This window comes from Cygnus olor, chromosome 8 (assembly GCF_009769625.2).
Source record: "Cygnus olor isolate bCygOlo1 chromosome 8, bCygOlo1.pri.v2, whole genome shotgun sequence".
Classification (NCBI taxonomy): domain Eukaryota; kingdom Metazoa; phylum Chordata; class Aves; order Anseriformes; family Anatidae; genus Cygnus; species Cygnus olor.
Window position 1 is genome coordinate 13,207,411 of NC_049176.1, and position 24,442 is coordinate 13,231,852.

The 24,442-nt window shown below is 49.5% G+C and overlaps 3 protein-coding genes across 3 annotated transcripts; all 3 read right to left on the reverse strand.

The window, feature by feature from the left end:
- Window positions 1-840: 840 nt before the first annotated feature.
- On the reverse strand, window positions 841-11,952 carry NCF2 (neutrophil cytosolic factor 2). The gene is made up of 15 exons (XM_040564765.1): window positions 10,857-11,952; window positions 10,420-10,502; window positions 10,026-10,134; window positions 9,668-9,802; window positions 9,196-9,303; window positions 8,435-8,494; window positions 7,325-7,368; window positions 6,964-7,105; window positions 6,311-6,373; window positions 5,715-5,793; window positions 4,346-4,389; window positions 3,627-3,769; window positions 3,444-3,555; window positions 3,143-3,302; window positions 841-1,080 (listed from the first exon to the last, which is right to left on the reverse strand). Exons 1-15 carry the CDS (start codon window positions 11,028-11,030, stop codon window positions 983-985), a joined length of 1,554 nt encoding a protein of 517 aa, XP_040420699.1. The 5' UTR covers window positions 11,031-11,952; the 3' UTR covers window positions 841-982.
- Window positions 11,953-14,734: 2,782 nt separating this feature from the next.
- On the reverse strand, window positions 14,735-18,972 carry ARPC5 (actin related protein 2/3 complex subunit 5). Its single transcript, XM_040564766.1, has 4 exons — window positions 18,757-18,972; window positions 18,476-18,548; window positions 16,529-16,705; window positions 14,735-16,004 (listed from the first exon to the last, which is right to left on the reverse strand). The coding sequence occupies exons 1-4, from the start codon at window positions 18,897-18,899 to the stop codon at window positions 15,942-15,944; spliced, it is 456 nt and encodes a 151-aa protein (XP_040420700.1). The 5' UTR covers window positions 18,900-18,972; the 3' UTR covers window positions 14,735-15,941.
- A 61-nt stretch (window positions 18,973-19,033) lies between these two features.
- APOBEC4 (apolipoprotein B mRNA editing enzyme catalytic polypeptide like 4) lies at window positions 19,034-21,939 on the reverse strand. The gene is given in 6 exon segments (XM_040565737.1): window positions 19,034-20,278; window positions 20,280-20,345; window positions 20,347-20,663; window positions 20,666-20,734; window positions 20,737-20,885; window positions 21,767-21,939. Coding segments are annotated over 6 exon segments (1,212 nt in total). The 3' UTR covers window positions 19,034-19,840.
- Window positions 21,940-24,442: the final 2,503 nt, after the last annotated feature.

The window sequence follows — 24,442 nt, forward strand, 5'->3', positions numbered from 1 at the left end:
GAGAGGTCAGGTGTTTGTTTTTATCCACGCAACTCTCCAGAATAAGTTCCTTTTAAAATTAATTGTGAGATGAAAGTCAATGGGAGGGTGGGGTTGTACAGAACCTGGGCGATAGGATGAGAACTGGGGAAACCTCCCTGAAGCAGAAGGCTTTGCAGTGCTGCAGAGGGCTGGCTGTGCCTACAGCTCTCATGTTATGAGGACGGGCAGCATAGGTATTTTTAAAATGCCAGAAGGACCAGCTGCCAACAGCCAGGGAAGGTTAAATACGGTGAAAGCAGAGCCATGGCACCCGATGGCAGAGGGGGGACAAACCTCTTTAAACTGGATATGGAAGAAGTTATAGAAGTTACAGTTATGCAGACTTCTGTGTAGGGAGCAACTTTACTACCAGGTGACTTGTTGAGATCTGCGGCAGTGTCATCTTAAATTACTGTCTCTTGTGACTGCTGAGAAAAAGCTCTCAGAAACGACCCCTAGAGCTGAAAATGTGTATGTGTGTGGTGGCTGAAGTGGGTTGTCAGTGGAGCAGGGCGAGGCTGTGCAGTGGCTTTTGATTAAGCTCTTGCAGTGAGCAATAATGTTTTAAGGAAGTAAATTCTGTTCATGTTCAGCCTTTCCTGGTCCATAGCTTCCCAAGGAGCAGCTCCCCAGGTCAGTGGGCCTGTAAAAGCAACTGGCACCACCCTGCCATGGGTTTTCCCAGGCACTGATATGGCAAAGGGCTGGTTGGTGGGGCAGAGCTGGGGCTGCCAAGTCTGCTGGTGAGCACGGCCTTAGCACTGCATGTATCCCTAGCAGGAAGATAACTACCTGTTTCAGACAGAGCAATGCAAAAGGTAAAACAAAAATAAAGCATTTAATATGTGTAGCAATAACATATTCAGTCCATTTTCAGATGCAGTGATTAAGGTGGAAACTTAATTGCAACAGTTGATTTCTTAATTTTCTTTGGTCCAGGACTCCTTTAGCTCTTTAGAAATCAGATTTCTGGGTCTTTAGTGTTATAATCTTGAACGAAAGCAGATGGGAAGATGCCTATCTTCCCATTGCACTGGCCTTCTAACCAGTCTTCATTCACTGGAAGATAAAATTTGCACAATTTTTGTCACCCTAGGGATGTGCAGGAGCATGATAATAACATACTTTTGTGTGCTACGGACAGGCCTGAGTTCACCATTTTAGGATTGTCTGCAGATAAATAGCCCCATGAGAGCCTGATAGAGAGGTGACTATGGAGACAGGGAGGAGGTCTGAGGAGGAAAGAGGCAGACAGCAAGCTCCTAAGGTAAGAATCACAGAATCATTAAGGTTGGAAGAGACCTTCAAGATCATCTGGTCCAACCAGCACCCTATTATCAATGTCACCCACTAAACCATGTCCCTAAGCACCACGTCCAGCCTCTCCTTAAACACCCCCAGGGATGGTGACTCCACCACCTCCCTGACCACTCTTTCTTGCCTGACCACTCTTTCTGAGAAGAAATGCCTCCTCATTTCCAGCTTGAACCTCCCCGGCACAACTTGAGGCCATTCCCTCTAGTCCTATCGCTAGTTACCTGTGAGAAGACCCCCAGCTCCCCACACCTTCCTTTCAGGGAGTTGTAGAGAGAAATACACTGCTGAATAACGTGGGAAGAATAGATCAATATAGAGACTTTTTTTTTTTTTTAGAGACAGCAGCCAAGTTTCTGAAAAGATAAAATTATGTTCCTGGAAATGTTGCAAGTTTTCGTGTTTTACAAAGAGTGACTTTAAGAAAGGGAACAGAAGAAAGTTCCGTTGAGAAACCATGCAATTTATGTAGGCAAATAAGCCTGTAAGTGTTAAAGACTTTGTATCACTGCCTTTCCTCACTGTCTGACTGCTTTCATATGAATTACAACCACAATAAAGGCTGTAGTGGTTTTATTTGCTGAACGTCCAATTTTTAATCTAAAACTATCAGCAGCAGCAGGCACGGGGATGGCAAAGGCAGTAGAGGATGCTTTCCGAGGTTGTATTTCTGCTAAGAATTTGAGAATTGGGGTCTTAAAGCCAGATGTGGGCTCAGAAACTGCCTTGAATAACAGCAGAAACAAGATGAGAGTGCAGTAGTGATTAGAGACCTGGGACTGCCCCCTTCAAGATAGGAACTAAAGCATAGTTTCACCTGCTGTTCCACATTCATCTCAAACACAACAAACAAAAAGATTCTGCTACCCCAGGGTGATTAAAGCTGGGAGCTCTGAAAACTCTTGCTGTCAGGAACCCAACAAGGAAAAAACAACTTTTTAATGGGAAATAATATAGCTCAGTGATGACTTCCCCCTCTGCACGACACTACTTCATCAGTGTTGTAATGTGCAAAACTTCATCTGTACAACTGGAGGAGGAACTAGTGTACAGCGTCCTAACCCTGCCACACAAATTAGCGGTAGTGCTGCATGTAGCAAGGTATCATAATTTTGTCATGGTGTTTTTTTTTCTTTCCTCATTTAAAACCATTTCTGCTGTCACGGCTTTACTCAGAGGCTCAGGGGAGGAAGAAACAGTTGCCCTGTGCAAGCAGCTCTCTCTGTAGCTAATTCTTCACCCAAGCTGGGCTCACCTGCAGCCTTTGCTGCAGCACAGCCAGCTTGTCCTCCCTGCGTGGCTGCTGGGCACAAGTGAGAGGATCAAAGTCAAAAATGTGGACTAGCTCTTGCTGAGATTCCTGGCCTGTATTTAAACATCAGTTCTCATGCAATCACTACAGAAGACTGAGGCTAACTTAGGAATCCAAGCAGCCTGTTTTCCATCTGAAAGTGGCAAACTGCAATTTGCAGGAGAAGCAGCCTCAGTGCAGGCTGGCTGAGCCAGGCTGCTGCTCTGCAGATCCCAAGTATGAAACAGTTTGCTTCAGAGAAGTGGAGATTTTGGGGCAAGAGATCAAAGTCCCTAATGAAGCTTGCAGGTTGCCCTGAGGAGCTGGCTAAAGCGCTGCTGGCACCTGTCCTCTGTGTCACCAGGTACCTGAGGGATTTGGGCCTGACTGGCAGGTGTTGGGAGCCTACAGCTTAACAAGAACTGCTGCAGGTGCTTGGCATCTAAGAGTCAGGCCCATGCCCTCACCACAGCTGGAAGGTCCCTCCCTTCCTCTGTCACAACAGGAGCATATTACCTTTGGATAAAACAAGTATCACATCTCCTGCCTGAAACTCCAGGTCTTCGGGCTGGGTGGCTTCGTAACTGTACTGCGCTACCACTTGGGTTGGTCCCATCTCCTCCAGCATTGCCTTCTGTGGCTCCTCTGGTTCGCTGTCTGGTAGAAATCCCTCTCCCTAGGGCAGGAAATAAGCTGGTAAAGACACTTCTTGGCTTTTCCCTCTTTGTCCCAGAATAAGACAGACAAGCTCTGCTTAGGTTTCAGCCCCAGTCCCTGCCAGCAGAAGAGGCGGCTGCCACCACCAGCTGTCACTGACCTCCGTGATGTCGCACCACACCGTCAGGCAGTTGTCCTTGCTGTGGCTCCAAGCTGCCTCCAGGTTCCCCGTGCTCAGAGTCACCAGCTCCTCGCTGCCCACAGGCTTGTACCTGGGCACACAGAGGACGTGGTAAGGGTGGGAGACACAAAAACACAGCCCCTGCAGTGGGCAGCGCCTCACCTCAGCTGCGTGTGCTCAGGCTGGAGCTCCAGTTTCTTGCAAACGAGGTTCAGGAGCTCCTTGTAGGAGAGGCCTGGCTGGACTTGCATCGCAACTGTGTATTTGTAATGCACCTTGAGAATGCAAGGTGCTGGTTTGGTTTCCTGCAGGTGGAAAATGGGGGTGTCAGAAGCTTCTCCCCACGGGGCTGTGCCTGCTTGCAGCTCGGGGGCTTGCTGTGGGCAGGGAGAGGGACTGGGACATGGAAACTGCTGTCACCTCAGTAAAAGCTGAGCTGCGTGCCATCAGCTGTCTGGGAGCCATCCCTGTTACCATTGGCAACCTTTAATACTTCTGGGCTAGGCCACCAAAGCTATGTAGCACATGTGGCTGGTTGGTTGCCCTGGGCTTGGCCCAGGAGAGAGCACAGTAGGGCACTAGGCATCTAGTGACCATGTGTGGCTTCCTAGGTGTCCGAATTCAAGGTGTGCCCACTCCCTTCCCCTCTGTTCTTGTTTTCAGTTGGGATTGTTGTTTCTGGAGGAGGCCTCCCAGGCCCTGATGTCCTGCTAGCCCCTGCGTTACGCTTTGGAGAAGCTCCAGAGTGACAAAAAGCTGAAGCACTCCCAGGGCTATGGTGCTTGCAAAGCATTCCAGCACCTCTCAACGTGCAATAGGTGCTGGTTTGTAGCGTGGACCCTGGCTCTGCCTTCCCGTGATGCCCACCACACACGTCTTACCGTTGCAGCTTCTCTCGGCTGCGTTGTAGTAACAGGAACGTAGTCTGAGGAAGAAGAAAACAGTGGCTCAGCACGTGGAACAGGGTAAGCGTTACTGCTCTGGGCATAAATATGTTTCCAGTATTTCTGTAGCCCTTCTCTTCGACACCCATCATTATCTGCAGCGACACCAACCAACCCTGGATCCAGCTGTGGTCACTCAAATGGAAGCGGCACCAGCTGTGGTGGGATCCTTCCATGGGGTTTAGCAGTAACCACCAAGAAGAGGTTTGGGCTCTGCCTTCCCTGCCTTGATTCAGGTCTGTGTTGTCCTTGCTTTCCCCCTGTGGAGCCTGTCCTGCGTTCCTGGGGTAGGAGCTTTAGGGCTGGGATGTTACTCCTGGGTGGACTTCTTTAAAATACGAATGCATTTGCAAGCACAAATAATGATGTATCTTGTGCTCCGACAGCTGAATAACCTCCAATACTGGACTTTGCAGACAAAGTGAGAGCTGGCCTGTGCTGTAACATATGCCTCTCCCAGCTGTCTCTCTCTGGTGCTGGGAATTTGCAAAGATGATGCAAATCCCAGCGCTGACAGCGACCTGGTGCTGGTGGTCAGTTGTTGGGGGCTGGGGTGGGCTGCTCTGGGGTGAAAGAGAAGCCCTGTTCCCTGCAGCAAGAGCCTGTGTTCGGGCTGCAGTCTTGTGTCCTGCTTGCCCTCCCTGCCTGGGGATGGGGCCCTGGAGGTAGTTAGCTGGGTTTGGAGTGGGACCCCAGTGCTGCCTGAGCTCATTTATGTGGCTGGGAGGAGGGGAATTGATTTTTGAGGCGCTGGGCATCAGTTTCACAGCATCTTTGCTGCCTGGCTGTGCTTGGGGCAGTTTGGTGTCTCTGATGCTGCCACCCCTGCCCCGGGTGCTGCAGCCCCAGCCTGGGATGTGGGTGCTGAGCAGCATCAGCCAGAAGTCCCCAGGGCACTGGCAGTGCCTCCAAAACTAGCTCAGCACTCTGATAATCCCAGGTGCCCTGCTTTAAGGAGAAGCCCGTAATGATCTTCCTGCTCTGGGACTTGCGCAAGCTGGGTCACTTGCCCTGTTCCTATCCCCAGGACCTTTTTTCCATTAGCTGCTGTGCTAATTAGGAGCACAGAGGGGCCTACACACTCTGGTTTGCTCCATCCTCAGCACTGCAGTTGCAGCGCTGTCTCCTGCCTTAATGCTTCCCCATCCTTCGTGGCAAAAGGGGCCAGAGGATCTGAAGAACAGAAGGAGCTGGCCCCCAGCCCTGGTCTTGACAGATGGCACGGGCTGTGAGGACACAGCACCGAGGAGGCTGTCCCCAGGTTTGTCCCCAGGGTCCTCCCACCCCCTCCCCTCCCCACACTGACCTGGTGCTGGCCGACGGGCCTTTGCTGGAGCAATGGAGCTGGGAGGCTCAGGAATCTCGGGTTCAGGAGGGATTTCGTCCTGTGCCAGGTGGGAAGAGGACAGTGCTGTCACTAGGAGCCCTCCTGAGGGAGCGGGCACAGCCCTGGGGCGCTCCTGTCTTGGGGACCCCCTCCAGCCCACCTAGCCAGGGGTTTGGGGATGAGCTCTGCCATGCTGCCCATCGTTTTGGGGTGGAACCAGGCAGTTCTAGCCTCAGTGAGAGTAACCGCCTTACCTTGTAGGAGGCAGTGTGTGCAGAGCACGTCCCTGGCTATTTTCCCAAGGTCTCTTTGGGGTTTTGACTTGGGCAGGGTGAATTTGGTACCCCTTCATCTCCCCAGTGTTACCAGCTACCACCTGGGGGCCATCAGCACAGCATCTGTCTGGAGTTTTGCAGGCTTCTGAGCTTGTGTCAAGACAACCTTGAGCCAGAAGCCCCACAGTGTTACAAGAGGGAAGGAGTTGCAGTTTTGAGTCTTGCTAGAGTAAGTGCTGGGTGGTCTGTGTGGGGATCTGTGTCTCCCCCCAGGACGCCAACTCCTCCTGGGCTCCTTACCTGGATGTGCAGCTTGTTCTGGAGCTCCACAGGCTCGAGGTAGTTGCAGGGGACGATCCCTTTCTGCAGGGGTACAGAGACAAGGGAGGTTTGCTTGGTGGGAAGGAACCTGCTGCTGGAGGAAGCGACTGAGTTTGTCCCAGCCCTGAACGTGAGAGAATCCCTGGGACTTGAAGTTTAGTTGCTGCAGGCTGGACGGGTTTCACTGAATCCTTGTGGGAGTATGTGAATGGCTTTGGATCATCTGGAGATGGTTACTTCATCATCCAGGGAATTGAAGGTAAGAAAACATTAGCTGCATGTGGTATCTGAGGAGATAGGCAGCTCGAGCGACCCAGCTCCGCGTTGATTCCTGTCAGCTCACGTGGCCGTGTGGGAGGAGCAGTGTGCCTCGGTCCCCTGCCTGGCAGGAATGCTGGGAGCAGGACACGAGGAGCTGGGCTTAAAGCTCCCTGAGCCTGTCAGGTCTCCTGGGGGCAGGGGTGGCCTTTGTCAGGCCCAGAGACGTCTGCCCTCAAACCTGAAGGGGGGACGCGGGGAGCTAGGTCAGAAACTCAGGGGTGACTGCAAGGCTTTGCTCTGTTAATCCCCTGCAGAGCCTCCTGGTGCCAGCCCCATCATCCACCCCCTCGTGCCCAGCCTGCCCCTCGTACCTTCCCGTTGAACATCACTGTGGCCCAGTTGTCCTTCTCTTTCTTCAGGACAAAGACGATGTTTCCTGGCAGGACCTGCAGCTCCTCAGTGGTCTCGGGGATGAACTCATATAGGACACGGTGCGGCTGCCCTTCGAGGGCCCTAGGTTTGGAAGCCGTGTCAGGAGGGGAGGTGGCACCGCTGTTTTACTTCATAGGGGACCTAAACTCTGCTTCCTTGTTTCTCTGGTCCGTTCTCCTTCCCCACTGTTAGTTCTGGGTGCTGGCTGGGCACTCAGCTGTGGTGACGTGGGATGGGAGTGGACCTGGCTGCGTGTGTTAGCAACGCTGCTAACATTTCCTCACCTTTCTTCCAACTTACTTGAGGATTTCTGGTGTCTTGGGCCTGGGTGGAGGACCGGAGGCCTGTGAACAAAAAGAAAGTTGTCTGTAATCTGGCAGATTCTGGTTAGTCTGCAGAAATGGCCTGCAGTCTCCTCCTATTCCTGTTATCATCCCTACATGGGTCCTTCCTCCCCACACTCATGTTGGGTTGGTCAGTTTGCTCCTTCAGAGAAGCAGTTTCCAAATCTTCCCCCTCGTGATTTCCAGAGGCATGATCCTGCTTTTTGTGATCTTAGCTTCATGTACTCACAGAGGGTTGGGATCGTGAGTCAGAGATCAGCTGGCTTAAACAGTGAGTTGTGCTGCTGTGTATCATCCCGTTACTATAAAACGCCCAGCTGCTATCGCAGTGCTTTACAGTCCCTCCTACCTATGTAATGTAAGGTCTCTGGTGGATGTTATGAACTCTCTAAAGAAGCTACTTTTGTACTGAAATAGTATGGCAGGTCTGGCTCCTGGAGCAAGGACCTCTGTTGCATTGAAAACAGTGTATTTTATCTCACATAACAGCACTGTAGGTCTGCAGTGGTTGTGCTTCTCTGTATCCTCTCAAAAGACCCTTGGAAAAACTCTCCGGTGACTTTAAAAATGGAAAATTGTTGTTACTTCATCAGGAAAGCATCAAGGCAAATGTGCAGAGCTGACAGACCCAGAAAGGAAGACAAGGAACAAAACCAGAACTGCTCTTGCTCCTCTGGTGTTTTGAGCTTAGACAGAGCAACCCTGAGGAGGCTTGCGGGGCAGGTTTGTGACCTCCCTGTGGTCCCTGCTGAAATCAGTCATCTCACGGTGGGGGCAGAGGACGTGTGACCAGGCCACTACTTCTCCATTCAGGGAGCCAGCGTAACCACAGACGTGGGTGGGTTTGGGCTGCACCTTCTGATGAAGAAGAGAGCAGCTGAGATGTGGGGGCAGCTTCCACCTCATCCTCCCCCAGCAGTAGCAGAAAGTTCATGGTGGTCTTCGCTTGCTGGAACCCTGGGCGAGGTGTGGGATGGCCATCGCCATCCCTGTGTACGCTCAAAGCTACCCACACCACACGGGCTGTGGTGTTGAGGGCGCCATGAGTGGGTGGCTGGAGCCTTACCTGCGGTTGAAGTGGAGCAAATCCGGAAAAATCATCCTTGTCCACCACGGATGCCACCACCTACAGCCAAAGGAAGACACGCAGTGATTTGGTGCCTGTAGCTGCTCTTAGACCTCCCATCTCTGATACCCACCCTCCTCTGCTGTTGTCCAAGCCAAATTCTGTGGGTGTGGATGCTCCAGGTTTGCTTTCTGCGGCAGCGCTGGCACCAGGACCTGAGCTGTTCTGCCTTGCCAGGACCTGAGCCCAAGGGTGCATCCCGCTGCTTGGATTTTGCTCGTTAGTGCAAGAGAAGTCCTGTTGGATTGTCTGAACTGAAAAAACTGCTTCAGTGTGAGCAGGGGAAGAACTGGAGGTCACTTGTGGGTGTCAGAGTTTAAATAGCTTCATTTCCATCCCCCCCCACACACTCCTGTACCCCAAACAAAATTTTGGCCCAGGTTGAAGCTCCAGTGGGACCTTCCCATCTCACTGCTGAGTGACTGTCACTGCTGAGTGACTGTCCCTCATCTCTCACAAAGGAAACTGAAAATAGGCCGTGCTGAGCTGCACAGATAGAAGTGTATTTCTGCAGAGCTTAACTCTTCTGTTCCCGCAGAGTGCTGGTGCCTGCAGGCATCCATCCCCAGGGTGCAGACTGGCTCCCTGGCCCAGTGCCTCGCCAGGTGTCAGCTCAGTGCCTGGTGGCTCTGAGGCAGTGGGCAGACAGCAGATCTCTTCAGCCCACAGCCTTGGCTTGAATAAAGATGCTTCTTTCTTACCATGGCTTTTCCCAGGTAGTCCTTCTTCTCCAGCTGAGCCACTTGCTTTTCATTTGGTCGAAACAGCTTCCCCGGGGGAATTGCCACCAGCTCATAGAGCTTCTGCTTCTGTAGCATAGAGAAGTCGCAGTGCTCTTCAGAGGTGTGATCAGGGACTGTCTTGTTGCCGCCTTCCTTCCTTCTATCTCTGTGGCAAAGGTCTCACTCCATAAAGTCAAACCATCACCTTGCCAATCTCACCCAAGCCCTTACAGGATCTCTTTAGCCCCATCTTACCATCACAGTGCCTGAAAGCTCTTCCCACCATTCCCCCTCCTTGCGACACCCATGTCTTGTGTAGCCATCCACAGTTTTCTCCTGCACAGCTAAAGCTGTAGCTAAAAGGTGTTTTCTCTGCTCCTTGGACTTTCTCTCCCCTTCCTGTTGGACCACCACGAGCAAGCACCATGCTGTAAGGCCTGCTCCTCCTTACCAGGATAGCTTCCATCGCCCTGTCAATCTTGTTGTGCTGGGGCTCGCTCTTCATGCACGCTGCCAGCGTCAGGTGCTCCTCAGCTTTCTTCCAGTCCTCCATCGTGGCATACACCAGTGCGATGTTGTAAAGTATCTGCCACAGGGATAGGAGCAAGAAGTCAGCTCTTAGAGGCACTGGACCCTTGCTGTTGGGATTTTCTGCCACCCTAATAAAATCCCTAGGTAGCACCTAGGTTCCCCATCCCTGCGCCAGCGTGCTTGTTTTTTGGCAAGGCAGGGTGTTTTTCCCCTGATTTTTTTTTTTTTTTTTTTTTTTTTTTTGCCAGTGACTAAAAATACCGGTCAGGCTTTCTCACCTCACAAGCAAAGAGCCTGTACCGCAGCCCCAGGATCTTGTAGTCGATGAGCTGGTTGCCTCGCAGCTGGGCCAGCGCCTCCTTAAAATCCTTTATGGCCATTTCGTGGCTGTGGAATAGAGGACAAGGTAATGTCAGAGTGCTTCCCCACCTTGTACACCACCTGGGCCCTCATGAGTCTTTAATTAAACTTGACCAAGTTTGGTTGGGTCTCTCCCATAGCCTCGTGGTGTCTTCAGACACCCCAAGATGAAGTTCCCTGCCTCCTGGAGCTGTTTCACCTCGAGGAGCTGTGGTTTAGCCCCTGGTCCACCAACCTGCCCACAGCTGCTTTCAGCCACAGGCTGGCGTCACTGCAGGGGGCAAAACCAAAGCATTAAAAACATCCACTTACTTCTGCCTCCTGTAAAAGACGGTTCCCCGCTGGAAATAGGCCACAGCCAGGTGCTTGTCACAGCTGATGCTCTGGGTGAATGCCTGCAAAACGAGGGGTAAGAAGGGAAGGTCTTTAAGGAAAACTGAAGCTGTAGAGTGGCTCTGCCTGTCCTGTCTGCTTTAGTCGACTGGCCTAAGCTGGGCTCTGTGGGCAAAGCCTCCCTGCAGCACCGGGGGGTAGAGCCTGCACCAGGCTCCTTGTTCTTGGAGCTGGAAGCATCTGGCACCAGGCACTTGGGTCTGCGGTCGCCTCCGGGAGGGAGAGCGCTGTCAGAAAGCTCTGTGCCTCAGCTGCTGCCTCCATCCATGACTCACTGAGTAAACCAGCTCAGCGAGAACAGAGAACAGCCTGGGGCTGTCACAGCTCCATCCCAGCCCTCCCACCGCAGCGCTCACCTCCTCTGCCTCAGCCAGCTTCCCCAGGACGAGGTAGATGCAGCCGATGTTGTAGCAGATTTTGGCTGGGGGGCTCTGGACGGCCGTGAAGGCATCCAGGGCTGCCCTCCACTCCTTCCCGTCTGCGGCACACACCCCCTCTTGCCACAGCCGGATCGTCTCGACCAGAGACATGGTGCGGTGGGAGCAGGATGCGGGGTACCCGACCACGCTGGGGGACTCGCCCTGCAGTGCCCGTCTTCCTCGCTCGGCCTCTCCCTGCTCCTTTTTAGCTGTGCTTCTGCCTTTCCGCAGCCCGTGTCGCAAACCTGCCAGGAAGTGGCCTCACTGGTGTCAGTGCAACACGGCCCGAGATGGGGAAGTGGAAGAGAGGCTGCCCCCGCCGCAGCGGGTTTCCACGCAGAGCTCAGCATGTGTTGTGCCGAGCCCTCCGGGGGCTCCACCTCGGGGGCTGCATCAAAAGCCCTGCTTGGTGGCAGCTGGGTGCTCCATCAGGTTGGGCTCACAAAGCTGCGGGGTGAGCACTACAGCCCAAAGTGGGCTTTGGGGGCTGCGACGGGGCCAGCTGAGCCCTAGTAGCGCTGTTACCTTGTGGTCACCCCAGTGACACTTCTGTCTGGGTGTTCCGTGGGCTGTGGAGCACAGCCTGGCCCTGGAGTGTTGCTGGATGGAGAGGGAACACTCAGCATGTGACAGTCCCGTGGTGAGTGCAGGGGTCTGACCTCCTGGCCCAGAAAGGTTGGGGTTGAGTGCTCTCATGCAGCTCCTAATCCTGGTGCTTTGCCTCTGCCTCATCTTGCGGTGATGCGACGCGCATTTCATAAGAAAATGGAACACGTCAGAAAGACTTTGCCCTCATGTGTTTACTCAGACTTCCCCAACAAACTAGATAATGCCGGCAACAGGAAGGAGATTGTGGAGGAGGCTTTTGCTCAACTTCTGCTCAGGGCTGGAAAGAACCCGAGCTGCTGAACAATGAGGCCTGGCTTTTAAGTGTGTGACAGAGCACATCCCTGAACCTCGGTTCTCCAGTTGCAAGCTGAGTGTCTCCTCAGCATCCCACTACGCCCAGCCAGCTCCCGTGGGCTTCCTAAAGCAACTGTGGGCAGCACAGAGCAGGCTCCACGACCTCCAAAAGAGCCGAGGGAAATGCAATCAGCCAATGTGGTGGGAGAGGGAGGGGAGTACCTGGTTTGGGAGTGTGAAAACGCTCCCAGAAGCCTTTTGTCCTTCCCGTGAGGAAGGCCTGCTCAGAAGCCGAGTATGTCTCATTTTGAGGAGCTATTTCAATGCTCAGGGGCAACAAACCTGCCCTCTCTTCTACCCTCCAGGGTTTAGATAGTGGGACGAGGATGCACTCTGTAGTTGAAGGTTTTGCATTGAATTACAGCACCCACCACTCTGGAGATCTGACTCTTTTCCTAGCCCAAACAAACACTTTTCTCACAATCCATTTTCCCTACTCTCGGCTCCATTTCCCCATACAATATTGTCCTCCTGCCATTGAGCTCCATGGGGCAGAGGCTGGCCCCAGCTAGGAGCAGACTTCCACGGTTTTGTTAAACCACTGTTGGCTCCTGCAAGGCTCTGACTCTCTCTCCCATCTCCTGTGGCTGGGAGATGCCATCTAGCAGGAAATGGTTCACCTTCTGGAGGAATACTTTTCTGCTGGTTTAGTTATCTGCCTCAGCGCACTGGCAGGTCAGGCTGATCCCAGAACCAGTGCAAGGGGGCTGGAGGAGGATGCAAGATCACCCATGTGGCAAGTGCCATTTTCCCTCCTGTTTCACAGAAAGATGGGATCTGAAAGATGCAATAACAGCAAATGCACGTAGCAGCTACTCCTCTTCTTGATTTTTTTTTAGCGTAACATACAAAGTCCAATGTCAAAGCTGTGGTAAACACAACCTTTCTAGTAACAAAGCGTGTCTCTTGTTCCCCTTTCTTTTACCAACTCGACGTAGAAGAAGAAACTCATTTCTTGTCCAAGAGGAAGTGAATAACAGGGATGGTAACATATCAAAGCCCGGACTCAGCAGGGCTGCACCTCTCAGCAGCACAAGGGCAGCGGTTTCCCTCCTAACGTGCTTGGCTGTTGCAAAAGCAGGAAGGTGCTGTTACCACACGCTTCGGCCAAAGCTAAAAGCAGTAGTGAGACGCTCACAAAGAAGGCTCGGGAGCACAAAGCTTTCCTAGAGGAGATCTCCAAATGCCATTCCCCTTGGAGTGGGACCAATTTGTATGTAGAGTATTTTTCAGTGAAGGTTTCCTTCTTGATATAGGGATTTTTTCTTCCCTGCCTTTCAGTTTTCCTCTTTTTCCATGGGTCCCCAGTGCCGCTGTGCAATGTACAACTTGCTATCTCCTTCTCCTGACCCACGTGCCTCCATCTCCAGGTGTATATGGGCATAAATGGGTTTCTTCAAGCTGAGAAGTCCTCACTGCTGGCCTGGAAGATGCTTTCCTCCCCGCCAGGAGCCTGCCCATGCATCATGCTGCAGTTCTTCTCCAAACAGTTGTGGCCAAGGCAGCCCAGAGTCATCCGGGTAGGGTTCAGCTTCCAACGTTGCTTCGTGAACCAACAAAGCTGATGGAGCATCTCCAGTACTGGGGAGTCCAAGCTTGCACTTCAGGCTCCACTTTGTCAGCAGGCAGTGGCAGTGCGTGCCCGAGGATCTGGGCTCTCACCTGGAAGCAGCCACACCAGGTGGGAGCAAAGGGAGTGCTCCTTGGTAAGCGGTCTTCTCCCGCTTCAGTTAATAGCAGTTAACAGAAGAGGCTTTCCTGCAAATCTTGCACTCCTACCTCCACAGCAGTGCTTGTCAAGTCATCGTCTTTTAGCACGTCCCTGAAAATATAGGTGGAATAAGCACGCATATTATTAAAAATACTTCTAAACACTTCATCGGATACTTTGATGGGGAACCCAGGAAACGTTAAGATCACTCTTCTTGTTGCCTTTGTTTATCTAATGCCACCTAGAGGTAGCTGGCCTGCTTTGACATTGGTTGTTTTTGAAAGCAGTTTCTCCTCTCCTCTCCTCCCCGAATTTGGAGTAATTTGCAGAGAAACCAGTCTCCAGAGCTGAATGACAGAGGGATACCCACGCTGGCTCTTCTGCGAAGGAAGTGGAGGAGGAGGTGGGAGAGGAGGAAAACGTCTGAAGCTGCCTTCTTACCAACTCCTATGCAAACGTGGTGCATCAGGACACTTTGGTTTGAGTATTCCGAAGGTACTAGCTCTGGCTTTCCAAAGCGATGACTTGAATAACAAACATAAGCTGCCCTTCAGATGTCAGAGTGCTCACCGATAGCTTTCTCTGTATGCTTCGGGAGTTCAAGGTGAATACGTGTATAATTAGCAATGCCACACATAGTCATCCTGCCTACTGGACAAGCCCAGGACTTCATCTTTGCTTAAATTATTAAAACTAACGATTAAAAGTTTAATCTCTCAGAGCTGGGGTCAGCAGAAAGACAAACAGAAGCCCAGCCATGATATCAGGAGTTTCACCCACACAACAACCCTACTAGGCCATCAGTTTTTCTTCTCTTGAGAAAGCACCTACCACCAACGGTCGTGATGGTCTCACTCCCTTGGTAAGATTTTAGTGTAGGCAGCGACATCTCTGCTAGTCCTGGTTTGGAACATTTTGGGGTGTTTAAGTATCTTCAAATAGCTTAAGATTTTTTTTAGTGGGATGAAGCTGCGCACATGTACCGACGTTAAAGGGACAAGTTACTATAAAGCAAGCTTAGCCAGAAAAATAAGGGAGGGCTTACTTTTTAACTTTTGTCAGTCCTTGAGTAGCCAGCCACCTGCTGAATTAAAAATTAAGTTAGTTGAACAGTTAACTTCAAGGTATTTCAGACTCCAAGTAAATATTCAGTGACAATTCATTTGTCTGGTCTTTATTGTTATTACAAAAAACCAAAAAAGCAGATATCAAAAAACAGCAAAGGCTTCACAAATTCCCCAAGTTTTACACAACTGAATTGCTGTAAAATGGTGAACATAAAATGTGTTTACATCAGTCCTGGCCCCTAACCTTCAGTGGTGATCTGTGGTCTGGGATGCCCTGGGCTTTCTTAATTCTTTTTAAAATACTCCTCTTTATTTTAGAACTTAATTTGCCCACTAGCTAACTCACTGTGGTACAACAGGAATGTTAACCGTCTGGTACCCTTAAAACTGTATCTAGAAAACAAAATATGGGAGCTTTGCAAGGTTGGTGTGGATACCAGTATTTATTTCTCAGATTACCAGAGGGAGCCACCATGTTGTGCTGGAGAGAATCAAATCACATTCAAGTTGCTGAAAGGTGATTTCCTGTGTGAAAGCTCCTTTGTCTTCTCCTGTTTAGGATTTTTTACTCCCCAAAATAGAGTTCACTGGACTGCGCTCCGGTGTAAATGGACCATCAACCCTTTAAATTCTGCCATCCAAACTTCAGGACAGGCAACTTTATCCTGTGTGACTTTCCCACTGGGGCCTGGCGTCTGATGACAAGACTTCAGAACTGGCCATAAGATGTGAGGTTAAAGAAAATACTCAGCTTTCTGGAATGATGATTGGTCGGAAGGCAGCCGTTGTATTCTGCCCTGTTCACTGCTGTAGGTTCAGAGGCTGACCAAAGGAAACGTGGTCCAGTTACCTACACGAATAGCTGCCCCACTTCTCAAATATTTATCTTACGTCAAGCCACTGCTTGGCTAGCAAAAAAAGAATTAAGACATTGCCCTACGTCCCTCAGCTTTTGTTTGGAAAGTCAGGTCCAAATCTGCCACAATTATACACAAATGCAAATCATCCTAAACACGAAGTTTTATACGTAGCTCTATACATGTCACTGAAATGCTTGAGTACCAAATATTCCTGTTAGAAATAAAATTGCACCTTCATAATTTTCCAGAGTTTAACAAGAAGAGATCACGATATGCATTACTTGTCGGGTATGAAAGAAGCAGTGAGAAGACAAGCTGAGAGACAGACGCTGCCCACAGGGCAGCAATGGCATTGAGTTGGTTGGGTTTTGCACCAGCATCTCCCCCGCCATGGATGGCAGACAGCTGCTCCCTGCTGGAGTTAAACCGTTTTCCTGGCAGTCAAAACGCGGACAATGGACCCCACTCCTCCTGCAGCCAGGGCCTGAGAAGAGAAAAGAGGCAGTTCCGGGTCAAGGTGGCTACAGACTGAAACTACCGCTGCCAGGAAAGACTTCCCGACTATTTCAAAGGAGCATCTCCCAGCACTTTACATCAAGAGCAAAACACTAGCACCCAGCGTAGCAGGGAAGCATAACCGCATTCGTTTTAAAGACAGTTATTTAATAAACTTTTATCTCCCTGCATACCTAAATTGCAAATTTTGCTTCCCTCTAGGAAGGAAATTCTACTTCCATCTGCCTGAATCGCTGGGTTGAACTATTTTGTTTGCATCAGTCTAACAAAAATCAAATTTTAATGTAGAATCTTTACCCAAGGAATCAGAAGAATGACAAACAACGACACAGCTCTGAGTGTGCAGGACAGCACCCACCTCGCTGTGCAAAATGGGGCATTTCAGTTTCACCAGGCAGAAAGGAGGTTCTTGCCAGGCTCAGGGAGCGTGCCCAGGACCCAAGAACCTGCTAGCAAGTAGGACCTGGGTGGGAGCATACCCTAGACACGCACCTTCTCATGCCACTGCAGCAGCACAGCACTGCTGTTGTCAGAGGGGCTCTCAAAGCCTTTGTAGATGTATTTCATCAGCAGATCGACACCATTCTTATCCAGCGACTGCACTGCCTTCTCTATATCGTTGGCTTTGAAAGAGATGAGAACCTTCAGGACAATGCTTTCTGCACGATCCTGTCAACAAGTAGGAAAGGCAGAGATAGATTTATTCGCACACAAGGTACATCCAAACACCAGTCACCTCCTGAACAAGTGGAACTAGAATTCTTCTCTTTAGCAATTTTAAAATACGTTTGAATAGAGCAGCTTGTACAAAAGATTGTGATACTAACGTGTAACAGATACAGCCTCCCAGTGCTGAAGAGCGCAACAGAGCACGAGTTTGTTCTGCTTTACATTTTTCTGCCTCTGTGCTCGTTTGCAATTTTCCACTTACTAAGTGAGGCTGGGACTAAATATTAAATTTTTGTATTGAAATTCAAGGTCTGGCAAGTTCCAAAAAAAAATTATAAGGATTAAGTACTTGACTGGCCTCCCCTGTTACCAGAGCCTTTTCCACACCTTTGTACTGTTTAATGAGATGCAATTATCATATTCCATGGAACTGGCATTGGCCAACCTGGAAGTGGTGACTGCTGGAAGCCACACAAAAAAACTTTCAAAACAGCCAACTTCTGTCCCAGGCATGCAGGATGCAACCTGGCAGCACAAACAATATTCTGCATCAATAACCATTTGCAAGTTGGTCTGGATATCATTTCAGGCCCAGGAATTTGTGTAGCATGATTACAGCTGCATCTAATCAGCATAAATCAGCTCTTCCTGCCCATCCATCGCTAACTGAGGGAGGATGAAAGAAAAATGGTCTCAATTTTCTTAGACTTTTAAGTAATTCAATTATACGAATGCTTCCAGCAGCTTTCTCCTGCAGAAATTATTGATGTCAGTTTTCTTGTTTACGTCCTACAGCTACTTAGAAAGACTTCTCACAGCAAGAACTATGAGCAAAACTTAAATTCCACAAGCACAGCTAAAAATGAAGCCAAATATGAAAATTCAGTTGCTCTGCCCTCTCCACTTTCACTGCCTTCACACTGTATTCTTAAATACATGAACACACATCTAATGGAAACAAGTCCTTCATGTGAAACAAAGCCGGTCACTCTCTTAGACAACAGGATCTGTAAGAAACACTAGCTGGTTCTCTGTGAAAGCCCTCAGGAAATGGTATGGAGCTCGGTGAAAAACCTCCTGTGCCAGAGAAGCCCAGCACCATGGCTGTAAGGCTCCCGTCAAACCAGGACGACAGTCCTCCACAGGCGCTCCACATCTGGGCAGTTCCTCATCTTATTTGTCTGTTGCTCTCGCCGCTGCAATCCTGAGCCACTTGAGGTTTATTCTGGGGAGATTCAGAAGTACATGCAGGCAGCATGCTCCTATATTCTGTCTCAGGGGGCGTGCTTGCAATTTCTGAGGTTTTAATGGCTTAATTTTGATTGGATGCAATAACCATCAGTTCTTCCTTTTATGTAGGTGCGCGGTCTGGCTGTGCTAGCAGCGTCATTAGTCAGAGGCTGTGGTTCCTCGGTGGCTCGGTACCGGCTATGGCTACATGCTGCCAGGTGAACTTGCCCTTCTGAGCTTGATCCTGACCAGACACGGGCATGAGATGAAGTGCTGAGCCAGCCAGGGCACAGCACATGCGGTACATACAGGCTGAAGGACCCAATAAACCCGACCTAGCACCGAGTTAGAGGCACACAGACAGACAGCATCCGAATTTTTTGAGTAAAACAGCGGAGGTCAAAGGTGTTTGGACACCGGGGAATACCCTAACGCTGAGTCTCCTGGCTGCCACCGCCCCCCCCCCCGGCTGCTGGGGGCTGGCCCTACAGCAGCAGGGAGGCACTGGTAAGGAGTAACCTCGCGAGCCGGCTACCTCACCTTCACCGCCTGGTTCTTCGTGTTGATCGGGGGGTTCTTCAGAGCCGCCTGCAGCGCGGCCAGCATGTTCCCTGTGCCGGGCGGATAAGGACGGGCAAACAGCGGAACCATACCGGCCCTTCCGAACGGCCCTTCCGAACGGCCCTTCCCCTCCCTCGGCCTGGGCCCGCTCCGGGCCCGCTCCGGGCCCGGTCCCTCCCCCCCCCCGGCCCTGGTCCTCCCCTCCCCCGTCCCCCACCGTCCCGGTGCCGCTCCCGTCCCGCCCCGCTGCGGAAGGATATTGCCTGAGGCACGAGTCCACTTCCCCCTCGTCGGGCCCCGCCTGCCCGTCTCCTCCTTCCTCCTCGTCCACGAACTTGTTCTCGTCGTACTCGTCCACGTCCACCCGCCGGAAGCGGGCCGACGACACCGTGTGCTTCGCCATGGCCCCGCCGCTCCCTGCGCCCCGCTCCCCGCCGCCGCCGCCGCCACAGCCCGGCCCGGCCCCGCCCGCCCCACGGCGCAGGCGCCCCCCGGCCGCGCCCCGCGCGTGCGCGCTGAGGGCGGGTGGGAGCCCGGAGGCGGGCGGAGGCGGGGCCGGCTTCCCGCCCCCGGGCGCACCCGCGTCAGCCGTGAGGGGAGTGCGGGGCTCGGTGGTGGTGCCCCAGAGCCCTCGTGGGGAGCGGGGCTCTTCTGGCTCCAGCTGTCCCGCTCTGTCGGGCTTCAGTAACAGACATGTCGCACCACGAAGCCAAAGTGCTGCTCCAGCGTTTAATTTGACTTTCTTCCCCTATAAGTGACAGGAATCTGTTTTTTCCTATGTAAACCATGTGTAGATCTCTGTGTAGATCTCTGTTACCTACCTTACCCTATCGGATATTTCTTAGTAGAAGTGACACAACTTCGTGAAGTTCCTCTGAATGCATGTGGCAGCCCTAGAAAAGCCATACATACCACTGCTACGTGTACAAACTGTTATTAAGGAGCCAGGTGTAGGAAGAGGCATCTCCCCTGCGGACCCACCCTCCTGCTGGCGGAGGAGTTGAGGCTGCTCCGTACCTTCCACCAAAGCCACCTCAGCTGTGAGGCCCCAGGCAGAGACTGCAGTGGTGGCCTTTGTGCACATGCTGTTTTCCAGCAGATGTTAGCTGGAGAACAATAAATTGATTGTAGGAGGTAACCAGAAGATACTGAGGTTCTGTTAGTACTGCAGTAGGTTTATATTGGAGAGGTGTAAGTCTAAAATAAAAGGGTGTTGTCTTTGTAATTACTGATTTGAGGTCCACGGTTCTATGGATTAACTTTCCTGAGAAGTGACTTTAGCATTTTTTTTTCCATTTTCAATCCAGGTTTTCTGACCTTAAAGTGGTTTGAATTCTGTTATCTTCAGCATAGGTGTCTGCTGCTTGGAAATGTTTCATAATTACTAGTTTCATTGAATAATTCATTTGGCATTTTTAAATGCCGTACAATATTTTTAGATCTGGGGTATAGATGTTCCCTCTGAGAGGGCAGAAACATGCGTGGGAAAAGCACCAAGTGGCTTTGAGACATCAGAGGTGGCAGACTGCCTTTCATCACTTGTAAAGGCTTTTGGAAGGCAGGGCTAGAAAAAGAAAAGGTCTTTAAGTTTTGCTGCACAGCAGGCTTTCCCTGCATTGCTTGTGGACATGCTTTCCTAAAATACGGTTCTGTTACTGTTAAGTTGTTGATTTGATGTGGATTATGTTGATCTGTTGAGGTTCCTGGTGGTGTAGCTGGCTGATAAAGCGTTGACCCAGGGATGCTGTAGATGAAACTGGAAAGGAGGTGACACCACGTCCCCCGCCGGCAGTGGGGGCAGTGTCACCTGAGGCCGCAGACCGGAAAGGCTCCACAGAGCTTGGCAGTGCCCATGCAGCGGTGGCAAAGCTGTCCTCGGCATGATGAAGCTGAGAGAAACAGAGGCAGAGTGCGACTTTGGGGTACTTTAGCAAGAAGTGATTGATCTTTCTTACGCAGCAGTGGTAAGCCTCATTACAAGAAGGGTAATTTGAGTAGACGATGATGTGTCCCGTGTTTTCGTGGGCACGTGTCAGTGAATCCAGATAACCATCCACCTCGAAGAGCATAGATTCTGGGTGGCTGTCTTGGTCTGTACAGTTCGTAGAATGGCCTTTTTGGACTACTGTGCCTGAGAAGCTCCGCAGCTCGTAGAAGAGAAGATGGTTGGGAATCCAAAGGCCTGGTGAAATTCTGCGTAAAGGACTCTTGCTTCTTCATCTGTCCACATGTGGTAGGACACACAGCACATATTTGGTTCTGTGTCTGCCAGCTATAGGGCTTTACTACTGTCCCTTGGTGTGTCAGATATTCTCGGAAAATTGTTTCTCCCCTGGATTCATGTTCTGTCAAAAGATCTCCCTGTTCACTTGCTACATAGCTGGTGCTCCTGAATAAAAAAGAAAAGTAATACTTAAATTTAACCTTTTGATTTGTTTTGCACATAAACTGCAAAGATAATAGTGGAAAGTCTCTTCAAAAATGTACTGAAACTCGTAGCAGGGCATAAAAAGTTGGTCATTAACACGGAGAACAAAGCTCTTGCCACCTGGAAGCATATCTAGTTTTTCCAAACTAGCCTTTTTGCTAAAACACGAGTCAAAAATATTTTTCTGGCTTCTGCCCCCTTACCCTAGACAGAAACAACCGTAAAGTAGAAATAAGCTTACTTTTCAGGAATTAGCAGATGAGTTTTGTGCAATCTGGCTAAACAAACGAGTAAATACCAACCGAAAGAGAAAAAAATATATATAATTACCATCTCAGCAGCTCCAGCTCAGGGTAATAGTAAATATGTTTCTTACTTCCTTTACTGGCTTTATAAGAAGGTTCAGTTTCTACTTCAGTGGATATTGCGATCTTTCTTTTCAAAATCACTTGGTGAAGAAGAAAGATACTATTTGAAAGAAAGAAGAAAGTTACTGTTATAGTACTCCATACTATATATGGAATAAGAAAGTTGCAGTATCCAAACATTTTTATATATGCACAATCACACCACTCAACAGAAATCTTTGTGTATGGAGTCCAGAGACAGCAGCTCTATTCTCAGTAACCTGGATCATTTCTTCTCACAAAGCAATACTTCATTCCACCATATGAAGCTCAAATATCTTAATGAAATATCTATATGCGCCTTACATCCTAACACACAAAAAAAGTCTTTTATGTTCAAATGATACTGTAATTAGAGCATCCTAAATAAAAGCTGTTTGCAATATTATGTTCTCTACCTTCAGATATACACTCATGTTGAGTGCTGGCACTCACAGATGCTTCCATTCACTCGGAGTATACAACTGCTCTGTCTCTCCAACTCCCTGCATCATACAGAGAGCCTCAGTCCCTAAATCTGTACTTCGGGACAGTGCTTCCGGAGTAGGATCGCAAATGCTGTGCACTGCAAAATTGCCCTTCCAGCCATCCCCACCTTCTGGCTTCATTTCACTATCTCCCCACTTCTATTACCATGCACAGACAGAGAAAGCAGGGCTGCAACCCTGTAAGAATGCCTGGGCTACACTCTTAGAGGGACAATACAGCTTCCCAAGCCAGGTATTTTCAGTTATGTTATTGTGGCTCACATCAGTCAAGTTTAAAAGTTCTGGGCAAAAGAAAGGTACCACAAAAGCAGTCGGTCATCCAATAGAAGCTGACCTTTCCAACTAAACTAGAATTTCTGTAGTATTCGTACCTGAAGTACTATAGGGTCTATGCAGGTAAACTTTTTTTCTTTCAGTAGAGGTACTCAATTGAGCACTTCGGCAGAAGAATTTTGGGATTTTTTTCTGCAAGAGTTCATATAGGAAATAAACAAAATACCTAAAAGACAGACAGTTGGAAGGGAAAAGTAAATGGGAAAAAACAAACAAACAAACAAACAAACAAAAAAAAAACAAAAAAAAATACCAAACTACCTGTGACAGTATTTAAACAGAAGTGTCTCAGTTACTCTCCCCACTAATTATAGGGCTACAAAGATGATCAAGGGGCTGGAGCACCTCTCCTACAAAGAAAGGCTGAGAGAGCTGGGGCTGTTCAGCCTACAGAAGAGAAGGCTCTGGCGTGACTCCATTGTAACCTGTCAGTACTTAAAGGGGACTTATAAAAAAGATGGGGAGCAGCTCTTTGCTAAATCAGATAATGACAGGACAAGGGGGAATGGTTTTAAACTAAAAGAGGGGAGATTTAGATTCGAGGATAGGAGGAAATTCTTTACTCAGAGGGTGGTGAGGCACTGGAACAGGTTGACCAGAGAGGTTGTGGATGCCCCATCCCTGGAGGTGTTCAAGACCAGGTTAGATGAGGCCCTGAGCAATCTGATCTAGCGGGTGGCGTCCCTGCCTGTGGTAGGGTGGTTGGAACTAGATGATCTTGAGGTCCCTTCCAACTCAGACCATTCTGTGATTCTGTGAACTATACATTCTTCTTTGTTATGTTACACCCAGTTCTTGGAATTTCACAGCTACTGTCCAGCAAGAGTGAAGCGTTGGAAGTTTCTGCAGTCCCCCCCAGCTACATTAAGCTACACTAAAGCTTAACATACCTTGGAACCTCCATCCAGATCACTTCTATTTTGACCTCCAGCTTTATTTAAAGGTTCACTTTATTATTCTGTCACAAAGATCATGACCATAAAGGTCTTTTTTTTTTTTTTTTTTTTTTTTTTCTGGCTAAACCTTGGGGTAATCATTAGGTACCTTCTGGAATGATAGGGGTGGAAATGATATTTTGCTATACATGCATAAGGGAAGCTTTTTCTCCTCCCTTCACTAGAATCTCTGAGCTAAAAGAAAACAGCTTTGAAAAGAAACACATTATAATACATTCTTATTCAGGAGCTCAGCAAACTGGAAAAAGCTCATACATCTCCAGATTGGTGAGAGAAGCCTCTAGCACACATTCGTTTCCTCAGCGTGCGCTACAGCCAGCACTTGATCAATCCAGTCTGCATTACCTTTCTGTGTGCAACGTTCTTGGTGCAAACAAATCCATTCATCCCATGGAGTCAAGATTCTTTCCACCAGGAATCTAACAGAGCAAAAGAAGTCAAACACTTAGAACTGTTACACATTCCCATAACTTCTAAATGCTGTAAACCTAACAGAATAGCTATTGTGACTACTGTGCAAGCTTCCTCTATACCCTCAATTATCAGATGAAAGATCAGGTGCTGTCATGCTGGACACACAACTCTTTTCCTTAAAGTCTGGCAAACTAGAGACAACAACATGAAAGCAAGTATTAAGTTCCAGGATCTCCAAGCTCCTCCAACAAATACAGATTTGCAAATTCAAGTACACACTGGAAGACAATAAGGGAACAGAAGTTCTGCAGGCCGTTGGGAGCATATGCCTTTGCACATACTGTTTTCACTAATAATGAACAAGAGTTGTAATGACAAAAGAGAATAAACAAACCTCTACTTACTATTTGAACACAAAAAGTTGACTGGTCTTCCTACAGTCACAATCAGTCACAGGAGTAACAAACATGAATCAGGTTCCTAATGACATGTTTCAGAGTGTGTTTCTGTTACTGACATATAAAATCCCTATGAGAGTTTTCACATCTGAACATCTACTTTTTGAAACTAGGCTTCAGGACAGGAAGCATCAGTTGTTGCTGCCTCAAGAGATGCTAAAGAATTGTCATAAGTAACATAAGGCTCTGCTCATATCTTAACTTGCTTCCCAAATGAAAGAAGCCTCTCAAGACAAACTTCTGCCAAGCAAAAATAAGCCTGAGCCTGTGAACCTCAGTGACACTGCTTCCTCAGAGGTCTCAGAAGAAACTCTTCATGCCACAGCTCCAGCCTTACAGTTCAGCAGTCATCTGTGGGACATGTGGTAGACCTGAAAGTACCATTCCATAACAATCAAGTTTTCCTCCAAAAAAAGTAGTTGTAATTAGCATGGGAAAAGTTAAATCCTCCATAGCAGGGAG